Source organism: Asterias rubens, chromosome 7 (assembly GCF_902459465.1).
Source record: "Asterias rubens chromosome 7, eAstRub1.3, whole genome shotgun sequence".
In the NCBI taxonomy this organism is placed as follows: Eukaryota; Metazoa; Echinodermata; class Asteroidea; order Forcipulatida; family Asteriidae; genus Asterias; species Asterias rubens.
This window is the reverse complement of record NC_047068.1, coordinates 9,926,257-9,943,084: the sequence shown is the minus strand read 5'-3', so window position 1 is coordinate 9,943,084 and position 16,828 is coordinate 9,926,257. Positions and strand designations below refer to the sequence as shown.

General features: G+C 37.3%; 1 protein-coding gene across 1 annotated transcript in view; it reads right to left on the bottom strand.

Annotated features, from left to right (window-relative positions):
* Positions 1–16,828, bottom strand: part of LOC117292446 (myosin-1-like) — a 99,799-nt gene that overhangs the window by 69,374 nt on the left and 13,597 nt on the right. Inside the window, exon 2 of the mRNA XM_033774482.1 lies at positions 9,105–9,279. Coding sequence (XP_033630373.1) covers positions 9,105–9,180 — 76 coding nt within the window. The 5' untranslated portion in view covers positions 9,181–9,279. The remainder of the gene's footprint in view (positions 1–9,104; positions 9,280–16,828) is intronic.

Sequence of the window (16,828 nt, the reverse complement as noted above, 5' to 3'; positions counted from 1 at the left end):
GTTAAAATGTATGTAAACGACCACAAAGTTCAACTTCTTGTACTCTTGTATTGAACTTGTACCGAAACTCCTGTACTGTGAACCAGCAAAAGTACAGGACCCACTTTACATTGTACCCCCACGGCATGAAAGTTAATCAGGTAGATATCACAGCCAGCAGATACTATTCTACATGTGTGTATCTACATCAATCTCAGACCCTCCGTCATGATCTATTCCCCTCAGAGAGTAGAGTGGGGATTTATTCCCATCCCATACCTCGTTCCTCCCTCCCTTAAACCCCCGTTAGCAAAATCAATGTCCTGTCTTCTTGAAGTCCTCTGCAGTGTCTGACACCACAGGATACTGAAGCAAGAAGCCAGGGTATTGAAGGGCAGACAGGAACCCCTTACCCTGGGGCTTGAGGGGGGTGAACTTTTTCTCAAGATAGGCTACTTACAGGTGAGAGAGATAGAGAGATTTGTAAGAACAGCCCTACTGCATGAATAAAAGAATCTTCATATAACCAAAGAAGTTATGTGTGTTGTATTTTTGAGTGCAGTGTATACTTCGCAACTTTTGTTCTCTGCTTGTTGTTGTAATTAATAACAAAGTTCAGCCAAACTTTAGTAAAGCACAATTAGGGAAAATAGAATTTAGACACAGCATTTTTTTCCAACATATTGTTCAGGAAAAACACAGTATATAAACCAACCTGTAAAAATGACAGCAAATTTGGTGTTTGGTGTTTTGAAACAACTAAAAACAGCTTTTGTTTCATCAGGGATTCTGTGCACGTTCATTATATTTTACTCAGATTGCTGCAATCAAATTAATAAACAGTATTTTTTTCCTTGAGAGAGGGTCTTCATATTTGAATGCTATTTTCTTACTGGTGAAAGCGTCCCTCTACATGACTCTTGTTTTTCTTTATACGATATCTCTACTTGTGAAGATAGGCCTCCGACTCTTCCAAGATTTGTTGGAGGTAGAAGATACACACTCCCCGGGTAGCCTTTCCCATCTTTAAATGATGGGTGTAGGTAACGCGGGGCACCTCTATGCTGCTATGCCTATCTTTCCATCAGAGATCTGTTTCTCCTCTTGATACCCACCATGGGCCCCAGGGTTTAAAATCCCTGCAACAAGAGAGAGATCAGTGGGGTGGATTTGTTCTTGAAAAGGTGAAAAGCATCTATCCTGCTACCTAATCACCCCGGTGGTTTCTCATTCTTCAATTGGCTGTCGTAAAAAAAAACTGTGATGCAACCAACGAGGTCTCTTTGTTGAAATTCGCCTCCTCAGTAAGATGCAATTGCAATTGAGGCCTACAGTACATGTTCAGACATGTAAAAGCATGTGCACTGCCTTTGACACGAGAATCAAACACAGCGAATTTGTGAACTTGATTCGGTGATGCATTGACCAGAAAACCACTAAGATAAAAACAAGTCAAACGGGAATGACTCATGAACCAGCCCTTTAAAAAAAAAGGAGGGAGTATATTTTGGGGGATTTGGGGGAATGAGACAGAATTTTTAAAGTGGTATACAGACTAGCAGTAGATTTCTAGTAGAGTATTTTAAGGGCACCAATGAACACCAATGAACCAGGGGGCATGGAGGCAATCACCTCCGTTGCCTCTGTGAAGTATCAGGCCTGGACCAGTGGCAAGACTGTTCATTGTGAGTCAAACTTCACACAGAGGCAATTTCCTACTCTGCCTTGCAGCAATGGTGCTGCTTGAAATGTTCAAGTAGAAATTTACATTTCCTCAATTGGTTTCACTTTTACACTAAAGAGAGGGTAGCCTACCATTATATTTCGGCCATAGATGTATCAATAGAGTTAGGTAACAAACCCATAGGGCATTAGACTTTCTAGTAATAGTGCAAGCCAAGGATCCAATATGTAGAGTGATAAAGAAGTTAGATTTTCAGAAACCTTCATTTTTAATGAGAGTAAATGTTTAGTGTGCATCTTTCGACAGAATCTAACACTGAAAAGCATTTATTTTATCTATCAACCGAACTTGTATTCTGTAATTCACACTTCATAGAATACTTTCTGTCACCACATTACAAATAAAGATTCAATTGAAAAAGTACATATACTTGTCTCTCTTAACACACAATGTACAAAATGCAAACAGTCTGTCTGACTTCACAGATTAATGATACCTGTACAGGTATGTCCAAATGTTAATCTCTGTTGAAGGATCCAACTGTATTAATCTCTTAATCTCTTTGTTTCCATAACAATGCAGGAAATCCAAAACATTTCTGAGAGGGTTTAAGTTTAAAGGAGTGGCTTTATAGCTCCATGGTACAACCTTGCAAACAAACTGCATAAGAAACTTTGGAAAACTGCGAGGCTCATGGCTTTCAGAGTTTACAATTGAAAAAATCAACAGGGCTTTCAGAGTTTACAATTGAAAAAAATCAAAGCTCATAAAAAGGAGTTGACAAGATGCATTCAGGTGTTTCTGTCAGTGTCAAGTTGTAATGGAATTTTTGTGAGTTTCATGACACCATTTCTGTCTTTTTCTCTTTTAAAAATAGTTTTCTGCTATTACATATTGACTATTTCTGATCTTATTTTGGTGTATGTGTTTTTTCCCCCCATGTTGTCCTGATTTGTTGGGGGTGGGGGTGCTGTTGTGGGGGGGGGGTGGTTGTGTACATAGCAGTTTCTGCCAGTCACAGAACCCAGTTTCAATTCTTTAAGGAGTGAGACCAAAAAGCCAAAATGGAAATCAAGTTTTTCCTTCTTAATTTTGTCAAACACCTTGTCTTTCTTTTAAATCATTGATTGAACCTTTGGACACAATCTTCCAAAACATTCCCTTTAAGCAGCCGATCAGAAATAACGCCTTTTATTTGCACATCATTCAACTTAAACACCTTAACCTCAACAAGATGTCATCCTGAAAAGAAAACCTGAGACAGATCTTCAGATAATCCATCGATTGGGACCGGATTAGCTGCCAGTGGATTTAAGCTCCATCGGGTATAATCCCCACTGGAATTTACAAAATATTTCCTGCTCATCATCACATTATTGATCAACTATAGTTAGATAGCCCTATGCACACAACAGCAATTCATGTGAGTCACTTGCTTAATTTGAGCATGGTTGTAAAATGAAGCAATATTTGACAAGACTCGACAAGGGACCTTTGACAGTACACAAATTTTAGTCCTTTCACACAAGGTAATTTTTTTAATATTTTTTTTACAACCATACTTAGCAAGGGACCATTGCTTAATTGCTCTTGTGTGAAAAGGGCTTATTCCTAACACAGACAGTCAGACACACAATACACTTTTTCTGATTTCCCTGTTCTTTGTGGTAAGCAGATGGCTAGTAGGAAACGATAACTTGCTGTGATTTTTCGAAGACTGAAATATTGAAACGGATACATAAACCAGTTGTAATTCCATCTACAATATCTAATGGTAATGACAACAATCGAAACTTGTTGTTGCCCCCACCTGTCTCCTTGACAACACCAGCGGAGACTTTTGTTGAAATTAGGCTAACTGTAGTCCATTCAACATCCTGCCAAAACTGTTGCATACAAAAATGACAAAACTTCCTCCCGTGTATGGATTCGAACAAAGCATGTTGTGGTGATCTATTTTCATTTTGGAGGCACATGCAATTTGAGATCAGGCCTAGATTTTTGTAACAGACAGCAGTCTGATTTGGTTCGACTTCAAAGAAATCACTATATGACGCCAAGAGTTCTCGTCTTTTTGCAATCTTTCAAGCTTCTTCAATTATCAAATTGCACTACTATCTTCTGAAAAAGTTACTGAGCCGAGACATGAATGTTAACTAATTCACTCTCCTTTATAGTGGCTAGTAAAACGAGGATTTTTCTTCTCAGAGAGAAACCACGAAGAATACCTACAGCGAGCTCCACAAATGGAGTCGGAGTCCATTTCAAGGACCAGACCAAATGGCCTCAGGAAGATTATGTGCTTAAATAACAATACAAACCAACTTCTGCGAGTTTTACATGAAGAAATATGTCTCCTAGGCTTTAAAGGCATCCGTTTTCAAAAGTAATAGTATGAGTTTGTAAGGTATTTGTTACCGCAAACCAAACATGTATTTGTTCGGATTTTCTTATAAATTCTTCAGTTTAATGGGTCTTTGAATGGTTTCTAGACTAGTACTGGTACATGAGAAACAGAGATGGTTTTTTTTTTCATTAACTTTGCATCAACTTCTCAAAATATTTTGACTGAACAGATTTTGTGCCCACTGACAGCCGAGTAGCAAGAGGTGATTTCGGAATTGCAATTATTTAGCAAAAGTCCCTTGCTTCATTTTAGCATTGTGAACTTTACAAGTTGCAACCTAGTGCGAAATGACAACAATGTTTGGACTCCTCAAGGTTCCTGGTGAAATCTTCTCATCAAGAAAACACAAAGTGTGTTCAACTATGCAGATTTCATTGTCAGGTTTTTAAGCCCTAGAAAAAAAATGTCCCACTCTCTCACACAAAACTTGTTGTTTGTTGGTTCAGACTGCGGATAATCTTGTTTTCAGGTTTGGCATTTCGCATAAAATGTGTAAATATATCCATTAGTAGGTTAGGAGATGGACATACAGTACTAGCATGCTAGTTACTGTGGTAGCCATAAGTACATGCATTGACTACACTGCCACTCACACGTATCCACACATTGTGGACACAAGTTATCAAAAAACTGCCAGCGCAAGACAAAAGAGGGGTGGAAAAAACTCGGAAAGCTTAGGGCACTTTTTTGTAGGGTTGATGATGGAGGAGCTATACAAATACACTCAGCCTCTGCAGTCAAAGGGAACCGACGGTGATCGTTGGCAATTGCTTGGCTTATGTACACTGGTCTAGACCCCACAAGCCGTGCTCGATGGACGGTAACACGGATACTCACTTGCTTGGGCAAATATAATCACTTGTAAGTTGTAGCAAAACTGTAGGTCGGTATTAAGATGAGGACTACTAGGGCACTGTTGTGATGGCTTAACATATACGTGTACATACAAAGTTAAACCGGCTGGTTTTTATATGCAAAATGTGGATGACGCTTTTAAAACAGACATGCAACTTATTAATAGTTTTAATTTTTTTCCAAAACCAAGTGGAAAACTTCAAACTTCCTCAAACTTATTACATTGTTTTCCACCATTCTATGGCACTTTTGAGGAAAAATAATAATAAAAAAATTGTATGCTCGTCAAAAGCTTAAAGCAATTAATATTTTTTACATAAAATCATTTAAATTGATCATCTAAACTTTCAACCTTCATAGAATATTTCTGTAATTCAAATGAGTTTTGGTCAGTTTGTCCGCACTATATATTTACATGGCGCCAGTGAGAGAAAAATTAGGCAGTGTGTTTAATAATCTGGCCTTGATTTCTATAGATAGCATAATCACACAAAAAATCCTACCCCACAATGTACTTTCAGTAATTGATGCAGAAATTTTTTTCCAGCAAATTACCTGAACATATCTTTCATTCTATCAAAACTGTAAGGAACAAAAAACAAAGATGATCATTCAAGATCCAGATTCCTTCATCTTTGAAACTTGTGTACCTAACTATAAGATGGTGTCCCCTTCTTTCAATATCCACTCCTCCCAGAAAAACAACCAATGTTCTGTCAGAGTGAAAAATGACTGTATAACCTCAATTTACAAAACACATTAAAATGACTGTATAACCTCAATTTACAAAACACATTAACCTTCCACCACCTTCATTTTCAAGTTCAGGAAATCGGGAAAAGACCAGCAGCCAATTCCCACATACATTGTAAATCAATCAAACCTTCAACGCAGAAGGCCTTAAGATTTGTCCACTTTATTTACGAAAAAAAAAGATGAGAGACACTGAAACAAATGAGCCAAACACAGGGTCAGGAAGAACATCAAAGATCGGACAAATACAGGAGCTTAGATTGTCTAATTCTTCATGGGAAAAAACAATGTAAGGAACATAAGTGACAGATTTTTGAACCAGTTTCTATGATCAAGACATTTGATGATGATACTTGGTACACACTTTTATTTCAAAATAAAAGCACAACTCTTGAAAAGTACATCAGAACATGGAGCTTTAAAAAGGCCTTTTCACAGCGCCATGATCAGAAACACAATGTTCTACCATTCATCACACTAAATGTGTACAGCAGCCACGGTACAGCCGTAATCCTGCAGACCTGACACAATGTAATTCATGGAGACAATGAAGACACTGCCTCCATGACCCAAGTTATTGCCTAGCTGCCCTTTGAAATGTTCCAGTACAAATTTAAGTTTCCCTCATCAGTGTTCCTCCCATAACAGTTGTTTTCGGCTGGCAAGTTCTGTGTTGGAAAGAACTTGAAATAGGACAATACAAATAAGGACTCGTGGAAAGGCTGATAGACTAGAGAAAACGAAAAGCTACTGCTGGCTAGTCACTATAGTGACTGAAAAAGTTGCGAGCAAACCTTGCTCATTGAGAGGCCCTTTAGAGGAAGAACTGCCTTGATGCCCTTATAAACAACAAAGTATTTCCCGTCCCAATTTTGTAGCACTGAAGCTTTCTTTCCTCTTAAATATTTATTTCATACACACTTTGATCTTCTAATGGCAGTGAACTTTTCTTCCTTAAAATTTAATTTCAAGTTGCTCCTAAATGGTTGAAGTTCCACCAGTTCAGTTTACCCTCCTTATCAAAAATGCAATTTAGACTGAGTGGAACAGATATTAATAATCTTCAACAATGCTTTTGATCTATTCAACTTTACCTGCATGGCTATTTCCGTCAGGCATAATAAAAATGACAGGAAGAGAAAAAAAATAATCCTTCTCCAGCCCCCCCCCCCCCCATCCATAAATTTCATCCCTTTTCCAATAATTGTAAAACAAAAATTCAATTTCCGATTGTAGAACTAATCCCACAATGCTTCCAATGGGTTGAACTATTGACCTTTAATTAAGAGCACTCCCATTAGGCATATACCGTGACTTGGCCGAGTTAAACCCCATCTCAAGAGTTCCCGCTCTTTTTTTTTCAAGATGATTTTCCTTTTCTTGTTTCCATTTCCTCCGCGTAGACTCAAATGACTTTTCTTTACAGTTCAGTAGACATAATTGCTCAAGATAGCTCCCAGCTACGGGTTTTTCCTGAAATCCCTTTTATCCACGCACCAAAGCCAAATCAAGTTTCTAGACAGCGGGGCCAAAGCGCATGCCTTGCTGAGCAATTTTAAGAGGGGGCGTGCCATCAGTCGAGGAATCACAGAATTAGGCTGGAGGGTGAAGACTGCATCGTGACTCATTACTTATGAGTTTTCAAAATACATGTTTAGGGTTTTGTCTCTAGGCAGCATTGAAAATAATTTGAAACAAAGCGATTTTTCCCCCAACTTCACATTTTTACTCAGGGGTTGATTCAGACAAAACGTTTTGAAACCAGAGTCCAAATTTTTGTGCATTGAAGTTATGACATATCCCCCCCCCTTTTTGCAACCCTTGAGTTATAGACTTAAAGGGTGCTTTTGGATCAAAGAGCATAATTTCTTTTACATCTGAAGAAAATAATGTTCAGTTTTTTCCATGCAGACATAAAAAATCTCAATTCAAATAAAAGTCTAAAATTTCTGATGTGCTGTTGCACAATACCTGCATGCATGGTACGTGTATGTCCACATGTCACTCTCCGCATTAGAGAAAACTTTTACATATGTAACAAATCCCCATTTACAACTACTGTTCGATTGAATTGTCTTCAATTATAAACTCTTAAATGTGAATTTACAAGCCAGTTTAAAAAAGTAAAGTGAGTCTTTCAAAATTCCACTGACCTAAAAAATATCTCTAGCCAACATATTCTAACCATCCAATGGTGATGTTTAGATTCTACATTACAGAGAACGACGAGACTTGTGTATGATTCAGTGATCATTCAATTTGACGACTTATTATTTACAGGTCAATTCACACTATCTCTCTGTCTCTACAGGGATGTTGTTGCCTTAATATGCTTTTCAGTAGAAATGTGTTACATGTATTTCCTTATTAAGGGTTTCCTTATTAAGAAAATGCCTTGGTGCCCTTGTCCTTTGAAAAATACAGTAGACCTGAGAATGTACAACTTGACTGGGATCTGGTTCAAACTCTATGGATAAACAGAGTGCCTGTGCTTAATTCAATAAGCATCAATCAATCTCAATGCCTATTATTATTGGACGGATTAATTGAGCTGCTAAGATCAATATTTGGTTACATAATAACTTCATATTGCATGGCACCCGCTGCTCATAATGTGTAGTTCTATTTGATGCGTACAGTTGGAGCATGTGGTATAGTTGAAGCCTTATGGAAACGTACACGTGTAGGAATAATAATATTCATAATTGTAAACCACAAGGGAAACTGACTGGGTAAATTTTATAATAATTTGGGGCTATTTTTAACAAAGACAATGTACATGTAAAACGCAGGCGCTCACCAATTGTAGCCATATTTAGTTATTTGGGGTGCCACTCTGGGTATGTGTAGATTCACTGTGCGCTATGATAAAATCTTAAGAGCTAGCAGGATGCAGTGATGGAAAAAACTGTGACAAAATTTGAGCTTTTCTTTTTGTAATTATGGTTAAGAATATCAAAAATTAAGTTGAGAAGTTCGTTTTTATAAATAATATAATGATGGGCAGGGGAGAGTGATGGTTACTTCATAACAGGCAGCCTAAGAAAAATACCTCCCAAAATGTGGATTCTACTTTATTTTTCATTTGGCCAATAATTTTAACAAATACACTAACGGTTTCCCACAAGAATACACACATTACAATTTTTCTTGAAAAGAGCAACAGGAGACTTTCCAACGCTAGGTGGCAGCAGACATACCGGGTAAATTTCCATTGTTTACGTAGTTCTGAACATGCTCATAATTCTGAGAACAATGGATTTACCCGGTAAGTCTGCTGCCCTCTATCGTCCCAGAAAGTCTCCCATTGTAACAAAACGGTTGCAGAACAAGACCAGAAGACAAAACTATTGAAATAAGACCACGAGACAAACCAGTTATAAGAAAAGAAATTTCACATTCAATAAAGGGTTTTTGGAAGCTTACCTTTTCCACTGTTTGCCATGTTATGTTTCAACTCCTCCAGGTACCTATCCAGAAGAAATGAGTTGGCAACGCTCATCTTGACTCGATGTTTAAATCCCTCCAAAGTCCAGCTCCAAATTTCAGGTTTCCCTTCGCAAGGCTTATAAATCCTCACAGCTAGTAACAAACATCACATCTGGATAAAAGTATTCCAGAAAAAGTTCACCGTAGTCAAAATTAGTATTTTTTTCTGAGAAATAAATCAAGAAAAAAAGTTCCCTTTCAAGCTACAGAGCAAGGCCAGCCTTGGAGAATGTTTCCATACGCCAAGATATTAAGATGTCTCTATGCTCCGTCACACATAAATTCTCAAGTAAACATCATTAAAAATCAGTGCGTGTCAAAGAATAATCCTTTTCATACTGGTGGTAGAAGACCTGAAGAAATAAGGGGGTGCATTTGTGTGGACTCTATATAAGTTGGTTTTTGCCAGCCCACCGGCCTAAGGGGCTGCTTGCTCCAGCTAATCCCCGCTTGGCCCGCGTCTCGACACAGCTTCCTTGTTTTCACAGTTTTCTTTAACTTCCCATTCAGAGTCCAATCACGCTCCCTGTGGATGCCGTCTCCGACTAGATGATCGCTCCGTCAATCACTGCATGTCATCTTTTGTATGGATGGGGAGGGGAGTTCTTCTCCGATGTCTTGTGAATCCACATGAATAGTTTTCAAAGTAAACACCAGGGAAGTGGGGCCCCGAGCTATAGAAGCATCCCACTTCTGATCCCAGATTTCTCTCCCAGTTATTATTTTTTCCCGGAAACTGTTGTATCGGTTGAATCAGTTTTCAGAGATGAGAAGTTCTTGTCTGGTCAGTGTTTTATCAAAGGCACCATAGCTAGCTCCGTCCACTTGCTGCTTGTTTGATAAATAAATATTCCACAATCCAGAACCTATCCAAGCAGCATTTCTCCTAGCATCAAAAACTTCAGGCAAAGCCTGTACATACGCCTCCACACCAAACCTGCAAGTGACTAATACCATTGGCTGTACACACACACAGCACACCCATGTAGTGCAAGATCACTGATTTATCTGGAAGCTTCCATTATACACAATAGGGTTGACTCACCCACCTAGTGTAGAATGTATGAACATCAGTGAAGCCCTTTGGATGGATGTGCCAATCTTGGACAATGGGATTATCTAGATGTTTACTTCCTTTGTTGATCCCCAAATGGGTAAAAGTGTGGGCCCATGGGGTGTGGGTGTGGGCTCTAATCCCTCAATCTGGGATCACACTGGCTATGGGGAATTGATACATGATTTCAGGGTCACAGCTCTTTGGTTTGGGATAATCTCTGTGGTGGATAATCAGTGGGAATATAAACCTACGGGTAAAAAAGTACATTAATACTAAAATAGCATACACAGTGAAGGGAAATGCATGAATGAGTAGGAAAATCTGATGTTTCCGCATCAGATTCTGTTTATAGCTCCATGTTCTGAAGTACGGTCATCAATTAACACTGTATTATAAAGAAAAGCTCAAAATTAAATGACATAAAACTTTGAAGATAAATGAACAAGTGCAGGATTTAAATTGTTTTAATTTATTAATTTCGATCTGAAAACTCACTCATCATAAAGGTTCATAGTTGTTAGCAACTGCCTTAACAGTGAAATAATTTGACAAGTAAAACTGTTTTCAAAAGCAAGCAAAATGTGTGAATTGATTGACATATGGGCCAAATTTCATGATGCTGTTTAGCAGAAAATTCTGCTTTACAAATTTCTTTGCTAAGCAAGAAATGAATGTGTCACCAGTCACAAATACTTCAAATAACTTCTCACTGGCAAACAAAATAGATAAATAAATAAAACTTAATCAAAGCATGGCCTCCATGATCAAAGTGAACACTCTGCCGTTGAAATCTCTCATAAACAACCTAGAGTACTTGTATGTTACACAATCCACAAATGAAAACCTTGCATGGTGAAATAGATCTTTATGAACTTCATCAATAGTTTCCTGAAAAGTTCACTGTTTGAAATCAAAACAAAAGGTCAGGTGAAATTTTCGACAGAGAGAAGAATTTGTTTAAGTGCGTCACCTCAACTAAGGTTAACTAACAGCTTATCAAAACAGAGGGCGGCCAGGTGGAAAATGTGGCAGATGGAAGAATAGAGTGAGCCACCTTCAGTAATATGTCAAGGTCTGAAATTTATATCATGGATGGATGAACGTCAAAGTAAACCATTGAAGAATTGCACAATTGACTTGCTCGGGACAGAATGTCCCAAATCAAACTGGACAACTGGATGCAATGAATTCAGGGAGGAAGGAAATTATTAGGTAAAAATGTTTACTGGGTGATTAACACTTTTATTCAGTGATGCTTGATGTTAGTGTTATTTTCTATTATAACAAACCATAAATTTGATGCAGTGAAACCATGAAAACGGAAATTTGGTGACAATTTAATCAATGTATTATTTGTTTTGTTAATCAATGTATTATTGAAAAATGAATTTCAACACACATCAACCTTTCCCTATTCATTCTCTTGTCACTTTGGACAATAAATCTCATCAACGATTCAAATGAATTCACTTCCCCTCACCATCCTTCATCCTAGCGAGGTTTTATTTCATCATATCAGTGTCTTCATCTTCTCATGAATTTGCTGAGAGTGGGAAAAAAACACACACCAACTGATGATGATTTGAATTCTGTAACCAGGATCATATTAAATTTTGTATTCATTTTCTGCGGTGAATGTACTTTTGCAAGATAATTTCATTTAAAAATGCAAATCCCCCTGCAGTATCCTAATCTGATTTGAAAAAAACTTCATTCTTTTTACACAAAAATTAATAATATTTGTTGTGATCTTGCGTGCTTATAATAATGTCGAAGATACATTGGTATACACATTGACAATTAATCAAATAGGAAGAAATATTGGATGATGAAATTCAGCAACATTGGGATTTGATTTTCATTGTTAAAAAGCTGGATTATCGATGACTTAGGCCTATACTGACTTTTGATTGTTGAGATATCTTTCAAATTCTACAACAGAAGAGTAGGGCCAACATGGGAAGAGCCTTTTGCAAACAAAAAAGGTCTTGCTCTTTTAAAGGAATATTACAGAATTGGTTTTGCTGACAAAACAATTGCTGGCAGTGTAAGCACCAGATATAATCCACCAGATATATAAGCTGACAAACCTGTAGAAGTTTGAGATCGATTGACCATCTGGGTCCCGAGAAAATAGTGAAAAACCAATTCACATTTTTGCATGACATCGATGCAAAAGGAAAAATGAATAAAACGCTCACGATGAACTCCAGACACAAAATAAGATTATTTATTTCTCAACAAATGTGACATTTCAGAAAGAAATATTTCAAGGGATATTTATCGCTATCACCATCATTAGACCGTGTAAGTTTTATGTTAATCTGAGATCTTCACGATTTTTGTTTCTTACCAATTCTGTAACGTTCCTTTAAATATGAAATGCTATAGTCTGAGTAATTCCAATGAACTAATGGAATTTGTAGCGGGTCAGTTTTATGGTGTTTTTTTTTTTTTTGGGGGGGGGGGAATGATCAACATGCTAAATCATTTGTTTAAATGGAAGGTGCATGTTTGGTAATTACTCAAAACAAATATTAACTTAAAAACTGGCCTGGTAACGAGCATTGGAGAGCTGTTGATAGTATAAAACATTGTGGGAAATGACTCCTTCTGAAGTAACGTAGTTTTTGAGAAAGAGGTTATTTCTCACTAAAATAATACAAGACTTCTACCTAGAAGTCTTTTATTCTTATCTGAAAGCACACAAATTCGTCCAACAAGGGGTTTTTTTCTTTCATCATTTTCTCGCAACTTCGATGACCAATCGAGCCCAATTTTTCACAGGTTTGTTATGTTATGCTTATGATGGGATACACACAGTGAGAACACTGGTCTTTGACAATTACCAAACGTGTACAGTGCCTTTTAGTCATGTTTTTGCTTCATTTTATGCATTTTTAAGACTAAGACCAGATGTATGCATGTGCAGGGCCCCAATGGAAACCAGTTTTAACTGTTTGGAAATACCATGGCGATTGAAATGTTGATCAATATAATAAATGCATTGAGTCTTAATATAAATTTGACTTCAGTTCCTCTTTTGGTATTTCAGTCAATCCTTTTATCCACTTGACTGGCTTTCAAAATAAATCAAATTTTCTGTCGTCGCCTTTTTATGGGTCCTTTCCTTTGCAGAAATAAAATGGGACAAAATGAGAGCAAAACCAGGTCAAAAATATGCGACCCCCTGCCTCCACATCTAAGCATTAATCCGCTTAAAAATTTGAAATCCATTCTGTTTAAAATTCTCAACTTATCCAACCGGAAAACATTCCACTTTTGTGCATGACAGCATTGAGTTGCTGAAATAAATTGTTTTGTATACATAGGCCTACAGCTTGAACTTCCACATTCAAAACGGAGAGAACTTTAATGTATTGTACCAACTTTTATTGGATTCGAACAAAAATTTCTATGATCTGACAGGAGAAAAAATTTCTATGTGAGGACAGGTGCTTTATGTACAAGAATTGAATATGAATTACATTAGAATTAAATATGACCTACATTTGCTTTCACAAAATTGAAATGGTAGTAAAAGCTTAGTTATGTTTGCTGAGAAAAAAATAGCCAATTTGAAGTTATAAAGCCTACATGGGTTATACTTAAGATGGGGTTACAATCAACTAAAATAAATTCTCCTTAGTCTTGCAGATCAGAAGTTTCATAAGACTGGTGGACAAGTCATTTAAATAGTTGCGAGAGCAGAAGTCTCATGCACGCACAGTAGCCAAAGTCTCCCAGCTGAGTATCTATAGCCTCACATGAGGGTACCTGGCAAGTACAGTGATTAAGTTCGCTTTTCTGAGAATTCGACTTTGGCTTTACAACCAGAATTACTAATTAATGAAATGAAATTACCCCACAAAAAAAAGTTGTTCTGAGCTGGCTAAGTTTCCATTTCAAAGTGGAGACACACCCTCTAGGCCCTTTCACACACAGAACAAAATTCAGGGAAACAAAACCACAGAGAATTCCTGGGAAATATAATATTCCTAATGAACTTGAACTTCCCACCCCACTCCATCATTTCACACTTGATCCAATTTTCCTGGTAAAAATTACCACTGAGTTTACCAAACTTTGATTATTTTCTTAACAACTAAGCAGTGGTAGCGATTTCCCAGGAGTTTGTCAGGGTAAAAAATTCAAATGTTAACAGGTCAACCAAATTTTGCCGGATATTTGTGTTTAATGTTTTCAATGAAACTAGTTTTCACTTATTGTCCTTGAGTGAGAAGTTTTTACAGGCATGATATTTGGTCAAATAAAAAGGTTGAAATATTCTATCAAGTAGGCGGCCTGCAATTCAAGAGCTAGTAGGCCTAGCCTACGTTGTACACATGGCTTTAACAGACATTTCGGGCTATTTAATAACGTTTTTCCCCCCGATATTTCACAGGCAAACAAAATCATGCCTGTTTTAAAGAACATTTTTCTTGACAGGAACAAAACTATATTTGTGACCTCAATGAGAATATTTCAAAACTGTTCAACCTTAAAAAATTAACAAACTCAAAAGGAAATCAAATGGGACTATTTGGGGGGAGAAATAAAAAAACATATTCACCACTTGAAATATTTCCCCCCAAAAGTGCTTGCACTTCTTGATCTTCAGAGTCAAATGGACTGGTCTTGTATTGTACACAGAGTACTTGTCAAGGTTAGTTTCCATTCATGGCTATTCCACCTCGCCTCCCTTAATTACATTCCAAACACAAAAGCTCTCCAAATTGCTAAAATAAGGCACCATGGCTCGCTGTAGGGGGTAGTGGTGGTTTTTGCTTACAGAAAGGTCATTTTGGGCATAGGGGTTGTTTTGGTCAATACAGAGGGGGTAGCTTGTGACATGAATTTGTAAATGAGGACACAGAGTTCACCTCTTGGATTTGGGTTTTTTTCGATTGAGTCCCCCTTTTCCGGTAAGAAAAATTATCTTTGGTAAAGTTTTTTGGGAAAATATGTTCTACTTCTATCAAGTCCCGGGGTCAATTTCACAAAGATAGTCTGAACTTCAGACTAGTCATAGGAGTTATTAAAAACTTAAGGCTAATCCTAAATTAGTATTAGTAACTCGTCCTAACTTGAGATAAAACCAGTCTTAGCTTTTTGTGAAATTTATTTATTTCATTTATTTTATTTTAAATCTTGAGACATACACAATAGTTACAAGTTGTACAGGGGCTGTCAAGGTTAAAACAAAAGTATAAAAACTGTCATCAAAAGTGCCTGTTAATACTAAGAACCAGGTTTGCATTGATTGGAATGACAGATTTTGTTTAGTATATAATAATACTCATTTCCAGCTGTGAACAAATTCATGTTTCCCTACTTAAAACAAAAAAATGTATGGACAGTTAGTCAGCTTGGCTTGAGTTATAAGGTCTAAATCCTCACTTCCTCTGTTTAGGACTTGACAAGTTTTTTTGGACTTGAAAACTTTAAGTTTGTATATCGAGTGAAGTCTCAGGTCTTTCTTCAGGTTGGATTTTTTTATCAAGATACAAGTCCTAAATTGCACTACAAGCCTCGCAATATGTTTTACTTGGTATACTTTCAATTTGCAACTTTAAATTAAGTCCCAAAAACGACATACTATTATTGTAACCACCCCTACAAGTTAAAAACAACCTTTAATCGGGTGCAGTGATGTTATGCCCCTTCCCTCATCCCCAAAACAAATAAATAAAAAATGTAAAAAAAAAAACTAAAAGTTAGTGAAACAATTCATGGCAAATCTGAGCACAGCCTTCAAAAAAAGCTCCATCTCTTGTCTGAATTTTCACCAAGAATAATATTCTAGGAGGGGGGTCAATTTAGCAACCCTAGAAAATAGTCCAATTCTAATCAACTTCTTCTATAAAACCTTGATAACGATTTAAATTGCAATGTTGCAAACAGCTTTAAACATCCTCAAAGGAACAAATTGGCAATAAATAACCCATAAAAGAGCACCTCAGAAACTTCTGCAAACAAACTACTGGACCTCCTGTGTGCCCCACTTGAGTGTTATTTTGTTCACTACTGTGAAGTCTGTGAGTTCATGCGAGTTCACACACTGAACCAGGTGTATTGCTGTAAATCTAAACTTTATGGAGGTTGGCAGAGAGCTTTCTGAGACATGGAATCCCAAAACCACACAGAATTGTTTCAGGTCTTGGTTTAGACACAGCTTGCCTCCTATCACCTCTTGAAGTCTATGGCTCCATCAGTAAACAAATATTCTAGGGAAAAACTTTAGTTTGCCCATAAACTGGCATCCTGGAAAATTCCTCCTGCATCCAAAACAAACGTAACAGCAGCAATCTGTTTTGAAACAGCAAGCTGCCAGTTTCGTCTGGTTTGTAGAGCTAAAATGGTTACAGTGGATACGAGACTTGGCGCCAGAATTTGATGAGGACACAAATGTTCATATATTTTTTTAATCTAATGAGTGCAGCAAGTCAAAGGTGTAAAATGACAGAGAGGGAGAGCTGTTGCTATTGCTTGATTGGGATGAGACTGGAGAGGGGGGGAGTAGAGATGAGACTGGGGCTGGGTCAGTGACACCAGGGAGAGAAAGATAGATGACTCTCCCCAAAAGTGGTTTTTGTTTTCAAAC